Source organism: Nematolebias whitei, chromosome 17 (assembly GCF_014905685.2).
Source record: "Nematolebias whitei isolate Nwh7 chromosome 17, NemWhi1, whole genome shotgun sequence".
Lineage (NCBI taxonomy): Eukaryota > Metazoa > Chordata > Actinopteri > Cyprinodontiformes > Rivulidae > Nematolebias > Nematolebias whitei.
This window is the reverse complement of record NC_056514.1, coordinates 22,199,579-22,215,996: the sequence shown is the minus strand read 5'-3', so window position 1 is coordinate 22,215,996 and position 16,418 is coordinate 22,199,579. Positions and strand designations below refer to the sequence as shown.

Sequence of the window (16,418 nt, the reverse complement as noted above, 5' to 3'; positions counted from 1 at the left end):
TTCTTCTCCTGCGCTGGCAAAGTCCAGGTCCACTTCTCCAAAGGCTGCGACTCCTTCAAAAACCTCATCCAGGAGTTCTTCTCCAGCAACAGAGTCTAAAATTAAGCGCAAATGTGGCTCCCCAAGTCAGAAAGCTTACAACACAACCCCGACTGACAAAAGAAGATCTTCACTGAGAGAGTCTAGTCTTGTTTCCCTTACTGGTGTGACACCAGTTAAAGCATCTTTAGATTCTGGAGTCAGTACCCCAAACGTACAGGGACGCTTCTCTGTGTCTCGAATCAACACCCCGTCACCGACCTCAGAGTCTGATGCCGTCACTCAACAAGAGCCTTTAAGCACCGTTACTCCGAAAATACAGCTGAAGAGGAGAAGCATGAAGCGCACTTCCCGAAGAACTCCGGGTGTTTCCAAGAGTGCGGCTCACGTTCTGCAGAGAAAGAGTGGCGTTTCTCGAGCATCAATGAAAGGTGTGTTCAATGCTTAAGATTTTATTTACTGATCTAGAAATATTGGTTCTTTATTCTAAGTGATTTATTTTCCCTATTTTTTTTTTTTTACCTTCCAGTCATTAATTCCTGGGCAGATATTGTTAAATTTGGACAAGCAAAGACCCAAGTTGTTGCTCCAACTAAAACAAAGGTCACACAAAAACCAAAGAAGAAGGTGCCTAAACTGCAGGTTGGTTGAATAAACTTTACTTGATCTTTCACACAATAACCTCTGTTTTTATAGCTAAACTCTTGTAAAAGCAGAATTACATCTTAGAAGACATTATTGTTTTCGTGTCAGACACCTGCCAGGACGCTCAAGAGCCATGCAAGCACTGGACACGCCGATTCACCTGCCACCATCTTTGTGGGCAGAGCTCACAAAAGAGCAGTAGCTCATCCGACTGGAGCAGCACCAAGAGTGGTCACCAATACTGCACTCTCCAAAAAAGACATGAAGATGGACGAGAACTTGTCTGGTAACAACTCCTTCATTACAATAAATGGTGGCATGTAGGTCTGTCACGATAAACAATAAATCAGTTAATCACATGATGAATGAAAGTTATCAACCTCGTTTTCATTTATCGGCTTTATTTTTTGTATCTCTCTCTTTCTACTGAAGACACTGGATGACAAAAAGCTCAACTCCGGTGTTCTTCACTGACCCATTTCTCTTTAAAATCTGTTTTAACCGTCCAAAATCGTGCTTTTGGATCGTTAAAAGCAGCTAAGCTACGAGCTAAGCTAACAGGCCGCCCTCAGGAAAAAACCTCCGTCTTGTCGAAGCTCCAATATTCACAGTTGAAACTCGTGCCTTCGTGTAAAAAGTTGTTTTTCTCTGCAAAAAGAAGCGGAGAACTTGTTTACTGATTTTTAAATTTAAAGCTTTGTGTAAAAAACGGTATGCTAAAAAGCTCAAACCACACCGAGCGTCCGCCATTTTGAGAACCGAATAAAAGGAAAGAGAGACAGTTCATGTCACGTCAAGGGGCCTCCCTCCCATTGACGCGCTGCTCGCTACCTCACTATCCATCCTTCGGTTCAAACTGTTTTATACTGCCATCCAGTACAGTGGTCAAAAAGATACTACACTCAAAACAAATTAACCATTATTTCTTCTTAAATTTGACAATAATTACTAATTATTGTCAAATTTCAAACAATATTATCGTTTATCGTGATCATTAATCGCCCAGTAAAATTTGTTATCATGACAGGCCTAGTGGCATAAGGTCTGTTGCATTTAGGCTTTGGATTTGCAGCTACTTATGTTGTGCTTTTTCTTTTTTCAGGCATTTCTGAAATGTTTAAAACTCCTGCAAACAACAGGAAGAGAAGATCTTCGATCACTGAGAGCAGTGCCCGAAAGTCTCGGTCTGTGATCGAACAAACCGTGCTAAACACGCCAGAGGAGCCAGGTAAGTGTCCTTCGTGTTGGCTTCAGTGAGAATATGCTCAGATCTTAAGCTGGAGCCTGACAAAACAAGCGTACATTAAACAAGCACATGTTTCCAGGTGAGATGATCGTGTCCCCTCTGAATGTGGCTTCTACCGTTAAGAGTCGAAGATACAACAGTGAGGCAGTCCAACGCCTCCTTAATGAAGAGCAAGAATCCAGCTTCACCGGCGGCACACCTGCCTTGGAAGTTCATTCCAAGTCTGGTGGAGAGCAGGACGCAGATTTGAAGATGTCGGCAACAACTCCCGTACAGAAACCTGAATTAGCAGAGTTGCTCCCAGAAGTCAAGAGGATCATGAAAACACCAAAAGAAAAGCCCGAACAAATCGACTGTCTCACTGGAGTCAAGAGGATCATGAAGACTCCAAGACAGAAGGCTGAACCTTTGGAGGACATCAGAGGAAGACTGTTGATTACACCCAAACAGAAACCTGCAGAGCGAGAGTGTCTGACTGGAGTCAAACGAATTTTCAGAACCCCAAAACAGAAGGCTGAACTCGTTGAAGACCTTCGAGGGAAACTTTTGAAGACTCCAAAAACCAGAGAGGTCGATGAGGTGAGCTTTGATGGCATTAAGGAACTTCTGGAGACACCAGTACAAGTGCAAAAATCTGATCACCAGTTTGAAATGACGAATGTGAAAACTCCAAACATCAAGAGTTCCCCGGTGGTGTGTCTTACTGACGTCGAGAGAGTCCTGAAAACACCCAAACACAAGAATTCTCCCGTTGAAGACACGAGAACGCCTAAAGAGAAGGGTAAACCTGTCGAAGACAACTTTGGGATCAATAGACTCATGAGGTCACCAAGGCTGAGGGGCGTCGCTCCAGTGGAAGATTTTGAAGGACTTCAAGAACTCCTGCAGGAGCCACCAACTGAAGTGGAGACAAACAAAGTAATAATGAAAACTCTCCCTCAGGAGGCTGCAGAGGCACCACAGCAACAACCTAAAGAGGAGACATCACCTTACAAAGTCAAAGAGATGGATCCTTCCACTGAGGAGAAACCTGTAAGAGGCAGAAAGGGGAAGACGGTCAAATTAAAAATAACTGAAGACAAAGTGAAAGTGCCAGAACCTTCAGAAGATCCTGTTATTTCTGCTCCAGCCAGAGGAAGAAGAGGCAAAAAAGCTGAAGTTGCTGCACCGCCCATCGTTTGTCGCACGACAAGAGGCAGAAACGCAGAGGCGACTGACATCGACCCCACAGAGAAGGAGAGCACCCCTCAGCCTTCAAAATCTGCTCCGAGGCCCAGAAGAGGACGATATGCCACAAAACCCCCAGAGGATTCATCTGAAACGGTTCAGGAAGTTACTGAAGAGAAAGTTACTCCAGATCCTGAGGGTGAGCAGAGGCCATCGACTGGGTTTCAACATAAAGAGGAAGACGGTGATGCACAGGTGGAAAAAGCTGAGCTGAAACCCAAACGAGGGATGAAAAACAAGCGACTGCAAAACAAAGCGTGTGCGCAAACTCAAGATGTCTCCCAAGCAGAAGTACCAAAAGGTAGGGGATGGTTTGTTTAGACTTAAGTACCAATTTGAAAAGGAACTGGCTGATAGTAATTTGAAAATTTATATCAGTACAATGTACTGGCACATTCTCTGCAAGCGTACCTTTTTCTTACTGTGTTTTTTTTTTTTCTTTTTTTTTCAAAGCAGATGCAAATGACGCCCACAGTGAGCATCCAGAAGTGTTGCCTGGTGCGATGGAAGCTGTCGTCCAAGCCCCTGATGTTGAGGAAGTCACAGAAAAGAGTGCAGCTCCTGCTCAGAAGAAGCCTGTCCGAGGCCGAAGAGCGAAACTAGCAGAACCTAAAGAAACCCAGGATAAGCAGGAGGCGACATGTCCAGACGAGCTTGTTTCTGCTCTGGTCAGAGGAAGAAGGGGGAAGCAAAGAGACGTCGCAGCACCCCCTGCTGTTCAACAAGTCACAAGAACTGGAAACGCAAAGTCACAAAAGAGTGCCTCTAATCAGCCAGTTAAAGCTCAAGTGGTCCCTGAGGTTTCCCCTGACGCTACGAGTGTCCAGACCTCTCTACACACCACTCAGGAGACAAAAGATCCAGGACCCTCAACGTCCCAAGTGACACTGAAGCTGGTCAGAGGGAGAAAAACCAAACTGGCACCTGTTGCTCTGGAAGATGCTGAAGCTGTGAGCAAGGATGACGTGACTGGTCAGCCTCCACAGCCAGTTCCTGCCGCTGCTGGAAAACCTACGAGAGGAAGAAAGAGGAAATGTGAGGAACAAAATGAGTTGGTCGAAAACACAGTTGTCACTGAAGATGTCGAGCAGCAGTTCCAACCTCCAGTACGTGCCAAGAGGGGAAGAAGTGCCCAACAAAAAGAGGAAGAACAGACGGACAGTGGTGTCAGAACGACTTCACAGAAAACATCTAACTGCCCGGAGCCCGTTAAGAAGTCACGGAGGACGGGAAAACCTGTAGACCACAAAGAAGAGGATCAACCAAGTCAGGTGGTTGTTCCAGAGGAGGCAGACATTCTCCCAGCTGAACCAGTGGTGATGCCTGAACAGGCTGTAGTTGCAGCAAAGCCCAGGAGAGGAGGGCGGAAGGCAAAACCAGACACCAAGGCTGAAGAGGCCGTAGAGGTCCCTGCTGTCTCCACAGATACACCAAAAAGAGGCAGAGGAGGAAAACGAGTCGCTCAGAAAGTTGCCTTTGTAGAAAATCTTGAGCCTGAAGAGCAGAAGAACATCAGTGCATCTCCCCAAATGATTAAAGCTACCAGAGCAAAGGGAAGAAAGGATGAGATTCCAGAAGACATTCCTGCAAAGAGGGCGCGTCGAGGTGCAGCTACTCATGAAACCAATGGAGAATCGGCCGTACAGGCACCTGCTCCAGCACCAGTCAAACCAGCAAAAAGGGGGAAACAGGCCTCAGCAAAGCCCACAAGAGCAAAGGAGGCCCCAGTGACCGATGATCCTGCAAATCCCTCCGAAGACTTAAGCGAGGCTGCCTCTGAAGAGTCAAAGCTCAAAAAATCTGTCCAGTTTGATTCAGACCTGCAAGTCTTTGAAATTCCTAAAGCAACACCAGTAAAGGCTGGTCGAGGCAGAAAGCCCAAACTGGCTGATGCTAAAAGCGATAGCGTCTCAAAAGTTGTGAAACCTGAAGAGGATCTCTCAGATGTTAAAGCTCAACCTGTCAAGAGAGGTAGACGAGGAGTTAAGGTTGCTGATGTGACAGCAGGATGTGCACGTGAGGAGAAAGATGCTGAACCACAACCTCAAACCAGACGAGGAAGATCAGCAAGGAAATAATTCATGTCTATATATATTTTTATAATCATAATTACTTTGTTGTCTTTAATACATCGTAGTGGGTAGTTTTATTGATCAAATATAAGACATTGTTTTTTTACAACAGGAATTCTTATTTTAATCATTTATTTTTCAATTGTTCTGGTAGTTTTTATTGATCAAACATTATTTTTACAGCAGGGATTCTTGTTTTAATCATTTATTCTTTCATTGTTTGTTCGTTTTACAATTTGCATGCTGTTCTGTACTGATTCTTCAAATTATTGTATTGCTGGGTGAAAAAAAAAAAGATTAAATTTTTTTTAACGTTACTTAAAATATTTGTACCATTTATTTACTTTTTTCTAGGTATATTCATGAGTAGAGGCTTGTGGATTTAAACATTAAATACATGGGGTTTTTTTTACCTTTCAAGTTACTGTGAGTTAATTCACAACTCAAATTGAGGCAAGATCTTGAATCCATGCTTCGTAAAGTACGGGTTGGGTAGATTAGAAATGCATCGGAATTGTTTTGCTAAAACAGCAAATCAAAAAAAAAATTATTTTCCATCTTCTACCTTTTTGAAAATGTTTTTTTTGGGGGGGGGGAATGCAACATTGACCACAAATACTTAAATCTGAAGCACTAATTTGGTCAGACGCCTGGTTAAAGCAAAACAAATTTTTACATCGTTATATTATTATTGGTAAACCAACAAATAAGACTGTTAAATTAATCTATATTAAGAAATGTAGTAAACAGTGCATAAAAATAATTTACTTGAACAGTAATACTGTGCTCTTTGACACTGGTGGAACCGAAACGTTGTGAGAAAGAAGAACCCGGACAGATTTTGGAGACGGACTGAACACAAACGAAGACTGCGTCGGAGGGAAATTTAAGAGGCACTGAGGATAGAAGTCGAACTGTTGAGGATTGTATTGTGATTTATATTACTCAGAATATTCGGTTTATTGCCACCATGTCGTCAGACAGCGACATACAAATGACGTCGAGAGGGTTTTTCTGTTCGTTGTGTAACACCAACTTACCGAACAGTAAGTAATGTTAGCTAACTGGCGCGCGCGAAGTTCCGCTGGATGTGGAAAAACGTGTTTTTGTCCTCGCACGTGAAATATTTTCTCAATATCTCACCAACTTTTACAGTGGACAGTTGAGCTGCAGTTAAATCTGCAGAAAAGCAAACGGGACTTTTTCATCCAAGTCATTCCAACAGTTCAACATGATTCAGTAATAAAAAAAGCTAATTAAAAGTAGCTTAAGAAGGAAGTCAGCAGACTGCACAGACTTGAAAATTACTCAAGCTTATTGGCTCTTACAAGACAAAATGGAAAAATAGTTTTGCATTATTGAAAAATCGCGTTAGTTTTTAATTTGTATTCAATATTAAAACAAAAGTAAAGTTCATTGCTGCAGGATGGTAACAGAAGGAAACAAACGGCAACATCACTAAAACTGAAGAATGACCATGTATAAACCTGGTCTAAAGGTATAATTAAAGACTGGAGTAAAATGTGATCGATAAAAAGTCTGGTAAATCCTAAAATTACAAGTCCATCACCAAAGTTCATGCTCTTTAATCCAGGTATAAATCCAACACTGTCCAGTCAGGACATCTGGACGGCTTGTTTTGTTGCTGAGACGTTTCGTCCTTCATCTGAAAGACTTCGTCAGTTTCAGGAGCCACCAAACCAAACTGAATCCCACAACAGCTCAGCTCACTCCCAGTGTGGTTAAAACCAGTTTGCTGGTGATAAGATGGCCTCCGGGGCCCATCCCCTCCCCCGTCAACCCCTCTAAGGCAGACTGTGCCATAGTGGTTCAAAAAACCAAAGTCCATGCTCAATAATCCAGGTATAAATCCAGCAATGTTCAGTCAGGTCATCTGGATGGTTTATTTTGTTGCTGACACATTTCGTCCTTCGGGAATACTTGGCGATCTTGGTCGGTGCACCTCTCTCTTTTGAATGTCAAAAACTTGATAAAGAAACAAATTAAAACTGGGTTTCTCTTTCAGAAATAAATCTTGCTTAACTCTGAACGCCAAGAAACAACTTGTAACTGCTACTTTCCTACCGCCCATCGACTATGGTGACATTATGTACTTGAATACACCTGCAAGTACCTTACAGATGTTGGATGTTGTCTATCACGGTGCACTAAGACTCATAACTGGCTGTAACTACCGTACCCATCACTGCACCCTGTATTCACTGGTTAACTGGTTAACTTCATGCAGGCTCTTACACCGGTAGATTTTCATCTTTAAATCACTCCTTGGTCTTCTGCCTTATCTCTCCTCCCACATGTCACGTCGTCAGTGCAGCTACAGCGTGCGCTCTCGGGCCACCTGCAGTGTCCCCTCAGTGCAGACTGAATTTATTTTATAAACATTTCACCGTTTTATATGGCACCTTGATTTGATTTTGTTTTATAACACTACTTTTTTACTTTATTAGCATGTTATTGTTGTGTGTACTTTATCTGTGGTTTTGCCTAAAACAGGTCTCTCTTGAAACTCGAGTCCTGGTGACTCAATGAGACTTTCATGTATAAATAAAGGTTGAATGAAAAAAAAAAAACAACTAAGATGCCTCCCATCCCAAAAACTCATCGGCGATAACCAAAAAAGTTAAATCACGTCATCTGGACGGTTTCTTTTTAGAAGAAGCGTTTCGTCTTTCATCCAAAAGACTTCATCAGTCTGAGGCCTGCCAACAAGGTCTGTCTTATAAATAGCACCTCATTGATGTGTTTCAAGTCAGCCTGCTGTGGAAGTCCCACAAACTGGCTTTACACATACAGAAAGGGACCATCCATCCAAAACAATCAATCATCAGTGCATAACAATCAAATGTTTTAGGCCTGATGAGCAACTTGCTACTCACAGAAACAGCCTGAAGACAAACTGGCTATAATGGTTCAGAAAAAAAGTTTTGAAAGCTCAATCATCCAGGCCTGAAACATTTGATTGTTGTGCACTGATGATATCAACAGGTGGGACTCATTTTCAAGAGAGACCTGTTTTAGACACACAACATGTTAGTTTTGGGTCAGACCATGTGGACAAAATTATCTCTGAAGTTTGTAAATATAAAGTTTATTATACACCAGCAGTGATCTACTGATTAAAGAGTCCACACTTTAGGCTTGTGTTTTGTTACACTGCCATCAAGAAAGCTAAAGACTGGTACGGTTGTGACGACTGTCTAACATGGAGGAAGAATTTTGTAGTTGTTCATGGAAAGCACGGGGTTGTTTTATGCATGAAAAGGGCTTTATAAATAAGTAGAGTTTAATTTGGACTGATTGTGTTGATCTGGGCTTGTTTTGCTGAATGTGCACAGTGACATTCAGAGTCACGAGTAATTTCCACTATTTTCTAACACCTTTTTTTTTTTATCTTTACCCAGCAGGTCAGGTTTTTTTTATCTTGATCATAAATCAAATGTACAAAGAAAACTTAGACAGGACTGTGTTAAAAAAAAAAAAGTAATAATAATGACCAAAGTCTCCAAAAATCAAGTTCACTGAGTTGTTTTGGGATGGACCGAGCACATCCTTCAGAGATAATCTCTTTGTTTTATCTAAAATGTATATAAAATTATTCTCGCCTAATATTAGATTAAATCTTTGTCTTAACAGAGCCGAGTGTGGATCAGCATGTGAAGGGGCGAAAGCATCAGACGCTGAGCACGGTGCGCGCCACGAGAAAGACTCAAGAGGAGCACAGTGTGTTCGTCAGCGGCATCAAGCCTGAAATCTCTCAGAGTGATGTCACCGAGTACTTCCAGCAGTTTGGTGCCGTCACAGATGTTATCATGGATAAAGACAAGGTCCCGCAGCTGCAAATGCCAGAACACCTAAAATAAGATTCCATGAGTTGTGCTGCTTTGTTGGGGATCCTAATGATTTTTCTCAAAGATCCCTGACGTTAGTACTGCTGATGTGTCTGCGTTCACAGGGTGTTTATGCCATCGTGCAGTTCGGTGAAACTGAGAGCCTCCAGGCAGTGCTGTCCTGCGTGGAGCACAAGATGAAAGGGCTGAAGCTGCGAGTTAAACCTCGGGAAAAGAAGGCGTTCAAGTTGATTCCCAAGAAGAAAAACGACCGCCAGAACCTCCAACAAGCTCTCGATCGTCTCACACCAGAGTTGTGTCAGCTGCCATCTGTAAGCTCAGAGCTCAACAATGCTACTATGTATATGGAGCTTCTATAACTTGATATTTAACACTAAAAGATGCACCTCCTTGTGCTTTGTTTCTGTATTCTGTGATTAATGAAGAAGTTTGTTATTGAGACGGCTTGTTCACAAAACGACTACAGTGTCATGCTTTGGTCTTGTTCAGGTGGATGCCCAGATCAAGTACATAGTTGAGCGGTTTCAGCTTGGAGAAAATGAGAAGAAGGCCCGAAGCCTGCTGGTTCAACTCCTGCAAGAAGTATTTGTTGAATTCTTTCCAGGTGATGTTGTTAAAGTGTTTAGATGTACACTAGTGTTTACATGATGATAAAAGATCCATCAGTTGTGCTAGTTTTGATGTTTTTGATATTCCATGGGTTGCAGACAGCCAGATTCTGCCGTTTGGTTCTTCTGTGAACACTTTTGGTATCCACTCGTGTGACTTGGACCTTTTCCTGGACCTGGAGAACACCAAGGTGTTTCAATCCCAGGCCAGGTCCAGCATGGAGCAGGTTTGACATGTGTAGCGGCAGATGTTTGTTTCTCTCCTCCAGAGTTCAACAAGTGGAAACTTTTCTCCTGTGTTTGCTGCTTCAGGCAGGTGAAGGCGTGTCAGATGATGGCCGCTCTGAGGACTCCATCCTGTCTGACATCGATCTGTCCACTGCCTCTCCAGCTGAGGTTCTGGACCTTGTGGCAACCATCCTGACACGCTGCGTCCCCAGCGTGCACAAAGTCCACGTGGTTAGCACCGCTCGCCTCCCCGTCGCCAAGTTCCACCACCGAGAGCTTAACCTGCAGGGGGACATGACTCTCAACAACAGGTCTGATGCCTGTTTAAATTCCTTAAACACTCTTTTTGTTTAAAAATGTTTCTAACTTAGCGACTGACGTTCTGTACTTCTACAGGAAGCAACTGTTCATTTTGTTCTTTTTCTTGTTAGACTGGGAGTAAGGAACACGCGGTTCCTTCAGTTGTGTTCAGGCGTGGAGGAGAGGCTGAGGCCTCTGGTGTACACCGTCCGCTACTGGGCCAAGCAGAAGCAGTTAGCTGGTACGATGCAGTCATTCTCAAGCAAGTTGGCTACAGGTTCATTCATAAAACTAGTCCGTTTCATCCTTTCATGTTGCTGTTTCATCCTTTCATCAACAGATGTCAGTAGAACTGCACTGTCCTCTGATCAAACTAAACCCACTGCTATTTTCCTTTATTTATTATAAATTTATAAAAGTCATTTAGAAGCTTTGGCAAAAAAAAAAGCTACTTTTATGTGCAGGCTCTGATATTAGATTAAATCTTATTAGGGTATTCTTTGCTTTAAAGCACACTAATTACGTTTTATTGTGAGGCCGCGTCTCGCCTCTTCCCTTTGAACTCCACCTTCAGTGCTGCCAACGCACCTTTCATCACACAGACTGACGACATGTGAAAAGACTGTTTTTAAGCTTAAATTGAGGTCTTGAAGCGGTTGCTTTGATCAGTGATGCCAATTTTCATCCAAACAAACAATAAAAGGAAATTATTGTATCTTAGAAATAAACTTTCTAACTTTTAAACAGATTTTGTAACCGCAGTAAACGAATGAATCGGTACCAAAGAGCGTGCTACAGTTTATATAAAGATTACTTTAATTAGACTGGGACACAAACATTTTTTTATAAGTTATATTAAACATTTCAGACTAAGTTACTACCTTGTAAGCACAATAAGCATTTGTAAACCTAATTTTTTTAGGATATATCGGTTGTAGATACTTTTAACGCAGTATAAGTATATGCTAAATAAATAGGTTTACAAATGTTTATTGCGCTTACAAGGTAGTAACTTAGTCTGAAATGTTTAATTTAACAACTCTAGATGTAATATATAGGTGAACAGATTTGGTTCACTATTTGGCAAGAAACTGGTCAGTTTTGTCTCTCTGTCACTCTTAATGCATAATAAGCAATTATTAATGATTTATAAAGTGTTTATAGAGGAATTAATAACATATCTATAAACTATTTATTAGCATCTATAAGTGGAGTCTTATTGTAAAGTGGTACTCCATAAAGTTCAGCATTACCCTATTTTCCTCCCCAACATTGGTACCATGTTCTAATGTCCACATTTGATTTGCTTACGATGTTCCACTGTGAATAAAATACTGGTTTCTGAGAAACCATTGCAATCTGTTTGTATTTACATTTTACGTGTCGCAACACTTTCAGATTTGGGGTTGTACCGTTTGCACAATCTCATCATAACATCCCAAATCTGGTGAATGTAGAAACCAAATGCTCAGCTTGTTCATGTCGTCCCATGTGACCTGCAGGTAATCCCAGTGGTGCCGGCCCCCTCCTCAACAACTACGCTCTGACCCTGCTGATCATCTTCTACCTGCAAAACTGTGACCCGCCTGTCCTCCCCACTGTGGACCAGCTCAGAGACATGGCCTGTAAGTGCTGGGCTGTTCAGAGCGCACCGCTTTTAGAGGGGTTTAAAGTTGAAACCGTCAGCTGCACGTTTAATTACATGATTGTTGTAAAGTGCTTGTTTTTGTCAGTTTATACGGAGGTGAACGTGCAGTCACCCATTTTAAGCAGAATCCCAAACTTTCCACATAAGAGGATGATTTTAGCTGTCACTCTTGAACCACATTTATATGATTTATAAAGGTGCTGGTCATAAAATTAGAATATCATGAAAATGTTGATTTATTTCAGTAATTCCATTCAAAAAGTGAAACTTGTATATTATATTCATTCATTACACACAGACTGATATATTTCAAATGTTTATTTCATTTAATGTTGATGATTATAACTGACAACTAATGAAAACCCCAAATTCAGTATCTCAGAAAATTAGAATATTACTTAAGACCTTTTTTTTTTTTTTTTGGTCAACTGAAAAGTATGAACATGAAAAGTATGAACATGTACAGCATCAGTACTTAGTTGTTGCTCCTTTTGCCTGGATTACTGCAGCGTGGCATGGAGTCGATCAGTCTGTGGCACTGCTCAGGTTGCTCTGATAGTGACCTTCAGCTCTTCTGAATTGTTGGGTCTGGTGTATCACATCTTCCTCTTCACAATACTCCATAAATTTTCTATAGGTTTAAGGTCAGGCCAGTTTGCTGGCCAGTTAAGAACAGGGATACATGGTCCTTAAACCAGGTACTGGTAGCTTTGGCACTGTGTGCAGGTGCCAAGTCCTGTTGTAAAATTAAATCTGCATCTCCATAAAGTTGATCAGCAGCTGGAAGCATGAACTGCTCTAAAACGTCCTCGTAGACAGTTGCGTTGACCTTGGACCTCAGAAAACACAATGGACCAACACCAGCAGATGACATGGCACCCCAAACCATCAATGACTGTGGAAAATTGACACTGGACCTCAAGCAACGTGGATTCTGTGCCGCTCCTCTCTTCCTCCAGACACTGGGATCTTGATTTCCAAAGGAAATTCAAAATTTACTTTCATCAGAGAACATAACTTTGGACCACCCGGCAGCAGTCCCAGGTGAGATGCTTCTGACACTGTCTCTTGTTCAAGAGTGGCTTGACACAAGGAATACAACAGCTGAAATGCATGTCTTGCATACGTCTGTGCGTGGTGGTTCTTGAAGCACTGACTCCAGCTGCAGTCCACTCTTTGTGAATCTCCACCACATTTTGGAATGGGTTTTGTTTCACAATCCTCTCCAGGGTGCGGTTATCTCTGTTGCTTGTACACTTTTTCCTACCACATCATTTCAATCCCTTCACCTCTATTAATGTTCTTGGACACAGAGCTCTGTGAACAGCCAGCCTATTTAGCAATGACCTTTTGTGTCTTGCCCTCCTTGTGCAAGGTGTCACTGGTCGTCTTTTGGACAACTGTCAAGTCAGCGGTCTTCCGTATGATTGTGTAGCCTACAGAACTAGACTGAGAGGCCTTTTAAAGGTCTTTGCAAGTGTTTTGAGTTAATTAGCAGATTAGAGTGTGGCACCAGGTGTCTTCAATATTGAACCTTTTCACAATATTCTAATTTTCTGAAATACTGAATTTGGGGTTTTCATTAGTTGTCACTTATAATCCATCCATTTTCTTTACCTGCTTATTCCATTTTGGGTCACGGGGGTCGCCCGTGCCCATGTCCAGCAATCACTGTGCGAGGGGCGGGGTACACCCTGGACAGGTCTCCAGTCCATCACAGGGACACATAGAGACAAACGAGACAAACAACCATTCAGTCTCGCATTCACACCTAGGAGCAATTTAGAGTTACCAATCAGCCTAACATGCATGTTTTTGGTCTGTGGGAGGAAACCAGAGCACCCGGAGAAAACCCACGCATGCACGGAGAGAACATGCAAACTCCTCACTCATAATCATCAACAATAAAAGAAATAAACATTTGAAATCTATCCGTCTGCATGTAATGAATGCATATAATATACAAGTTTCACTTTTTGAATGGAATTACTGAAATAAATCAACTTTTTCATGATATTCTAATTTTATGACCAGCACTTGTATTAATTAGCTGCTGCGCAACTGTCAACAATTTTATTTATTTTGCCGACAAACAAAAGATAAAAATGAAGGCGACCAAATGATGATACAGAGAACAAGGTTTTAATTGCACTGAGGCTGTCAAACTGTTTTGTGCATGTAAAAAAGAACACACTCAGAGGGTTATTAAAAGTCTGCGTGGAAGACTAATCACATCCCACCGCTGTTACACACACAGCCACTTTTTTACAAATGGTTGTGTGTTCGTGAAAGAACTCTAAATAAATCTAACACTTTTGTTTGCAACTTCACCTTCTTCACTTTTTAATTAAAACTCCGTTCACTGAAGACATTTTTCTTTACCATGAGACCAAGAAACGCATGGAGTTAAAGTTTATGTGCAAACTGGAGTACAAAGAAAATAAAAAAAATAAAACAAACGGGTCATATTCATTAGATCTTTGTGAGCATCTTTATGCACCATAAGGAGAAAATTAATTCCGGTCTTGCTTGTGTAGACATCCTGAGGGCTTTCAGTGCACAAGCATGACATTTCCATTTTCAGTTTTGACAGGAAGTTGATGATTAAACTGGGATTTTTTTTGGCATACAGATTTTTGCATATGCTAAAAGTACTATTGTAGTTAATTTTTTTAAATATATTTTCCAAGAGTTTTATTTATGTTTCTGTTTGCTTACGTCTGTCGTTTTGTGTGGCCTCTGCAGGTGAGGAGGAGGAATGTGAGATTGAAGGCTGGAACTGCACTTTCCCCAGTCAGCCTATAGCTGTGCAGCCCAGCACAAACACACAGGACCTCTGTACGTGAAAGGAAGTGTTGCTCCTCAGAAGTTTTCATCTCCTCTCACACCTAACTGCTGCTCTTTGTGTTTCCTCCCTCCAGGTTCTCTGCTCTCAGGCTTCTTCTCCTTCTACGCACAGTTTGATTTTGCCAGTAGTGTTATTTCCATTAGGGAGGGCCGTGCACTCCCAATCATAAACTTCCTCAGCCAGACTAAAGAAGATGAGATGATGCAAGAGGAACAAGCCACAAAGACCCATCCGCACGGTCCCAAACTGGGCCCGTTAAATCTCCTGGACCCCTTTGAGCTCTCCCACAACGTGGCCGGAAACCTGAACGAGCGCGCTCTGCGCAGTTTCCAGAAGGAGTGCCAGGAGGCCGAAAAATACTGCCGCAGCCTGCAATACCAGCGCAAGTCCACCAAGGCCAAGTCGTGGGGGCTGGTGCGCTTGTTTACCCCGCACGTGGAAGTTCAGCACAACAAGACGGAGCAGCTGAACATCAGTATCCCCTTCAAGTCTACGTCGCTGCCGGAGGGGCTGCGTGACGAGCTGCGCGTCGCAGGAGACGCCTTCAGGCTGCCGTGGTTCCACAAGGTTTGCTCCGCTGTGGAGGTCGTACTCAGAGCTGTTCTCAGGTGCCACGTTGACGCCCCCCCGGAAGCTGTATTTAGTGAGGACGCGGCGGTTGGTGCTGAGGATACGGAAACTACATCAGCTTCCGTCAGTGCATTGTTAAACGACAGCACCGAGAGCGTCGAGTCTCAGAAGGAAGCGTGTGCGGCGGTCGTTGGCGCCAAGAGGCCCCTGTCTTCTGGCAGCGACTCCCCGGTGTCGCCTCAGGGTAAAAAGCCGAGGTGGACAAAAAGGAGGAAGCCTGAACTCCCTCCATGGACGTGTGTGCAGAAGCACATGGTGTGGGCCGGCAGGAGGAAAGTGCGACGGGAGCTCCTGAAAGGTGCGGACAGTAAACCTGAGGGCAGCTGCGTGGAGCTGGAGTCCCAGGTCACAGCGTCCATCATGGACAAGGAGCCAGAGCTTAGGGAGCCCGTGGAGTTCAAAGTTCAGCCCCTGATGGCCGGGGGAACAGAAAGCACAAAGGTGCTGCTCAAGTTGGAGCCAAGCGACGACAAGGCAGGAGTTTTTCACGACTTCTTTCACTTCCTTGAAGTTTTCTTACCAAAGATGGTAGAGACAGTGCTGCAGAGTGAGGGGGGCTGCGCGTAGAGTTGGAGAATGAATAAAACCTTCCTGTATGGAGCAGCTGTGCCACATCTGGACTCCAAAGGAATTTTACTCACTCGATCATTAGTTTGAATCACATAATTTTAGTTGAGTGTAGTACAAACGTTGGGTTGGCAGTTTAATTCAACGTGCTGCTTGGTTCGCCTGAAAGCCTGCTCAGGTCTTTGCTGCAGCCCAGACAGATGAGAGTAATTACTCAGACTGTCAGCCGCTTCATTACAGCAGGACAAGCTGCGGCTGAGCGATGCGCACAGCACCATGCGCTGATTAACGTCATTCATCTCACTTTTTGAAGGGAAATGACGAGCAGCAAGAGATCTGAGGGGCGTCCCAGGACCTGACACCGGTTCATGTTCATAATAAGATGTTTGGTTGACATATAAATAATGTTAATAAAATAAACATGTTACACAGGCCTGTATTATAGTTTACACTGTACTGCCAGAATTTATTGCAAACCTGTTGAAAATAGA

The 16,418-nt window shown here is 42.9% G+C and overlaps 2 protein-coding genes across 2 annotated transcripts in view; both read left to right on the top strand.

Annotated features, from left to right (window-relative positions):
- mki67 (marker of proliferation Ki-67) overlaps nt 1-5,235 on the top strand; it is a 9,808-nt gene extending 4,573 nt beyond the window's left edge. Inside the window, exons 11-16 of the mRNA XM_037691642.1 lie at nt 127-470; nt 569-666; nt 793-970; nt 1,787-1,912; nt 2,010-3,458; nt 3,611-5,235. Coding sequence (XP_037547570.1) covers nt 127-470; nt 569-666; nt 793-970; nt 1,787-1,912; nt 2,010-3,458; nt 3,611-5,235 — 3,820 coding nt within the window. The remainder of the gene's footprint in view (nt 1-126; nt 471-568; nt 667-792; nt 971-1,786; nt 1,913-2,009; nt 3,459-3,610) is intronic.
- Nucleotides 5,236-6,130: 895 nt separating this feature from the next.
- Nucleotides 6,131-15,927, top strand: tut1 (terminal uridylyl transferase 1, U6 snRNA-specific). The gene is made up of 10 exons (XM_037690788.1): nt 6,131-6,275; nt 8,884-9,074; nt 9,203-9,409; nt 9,588-9,702; nt 9,806-9,933; nt 10,019-10,245; nt 10,366-10,475; nt 11,737-11,859; nt 14,628-14,720; nt 14,804-15,927. The coding sequence occupies exons 1-10, from the start codon at nt 6,200-6,202 to the stop codon at nt 15,925-15,927; spliced, it is 2,394 nt and encodes a 797-aa protein (XP_037546716.1). The 5' UTR covers nt 6,131-6,199.
- The last annotated feature ends 491 nt before the right edge of the window (nt 15,928-16,418 follow it).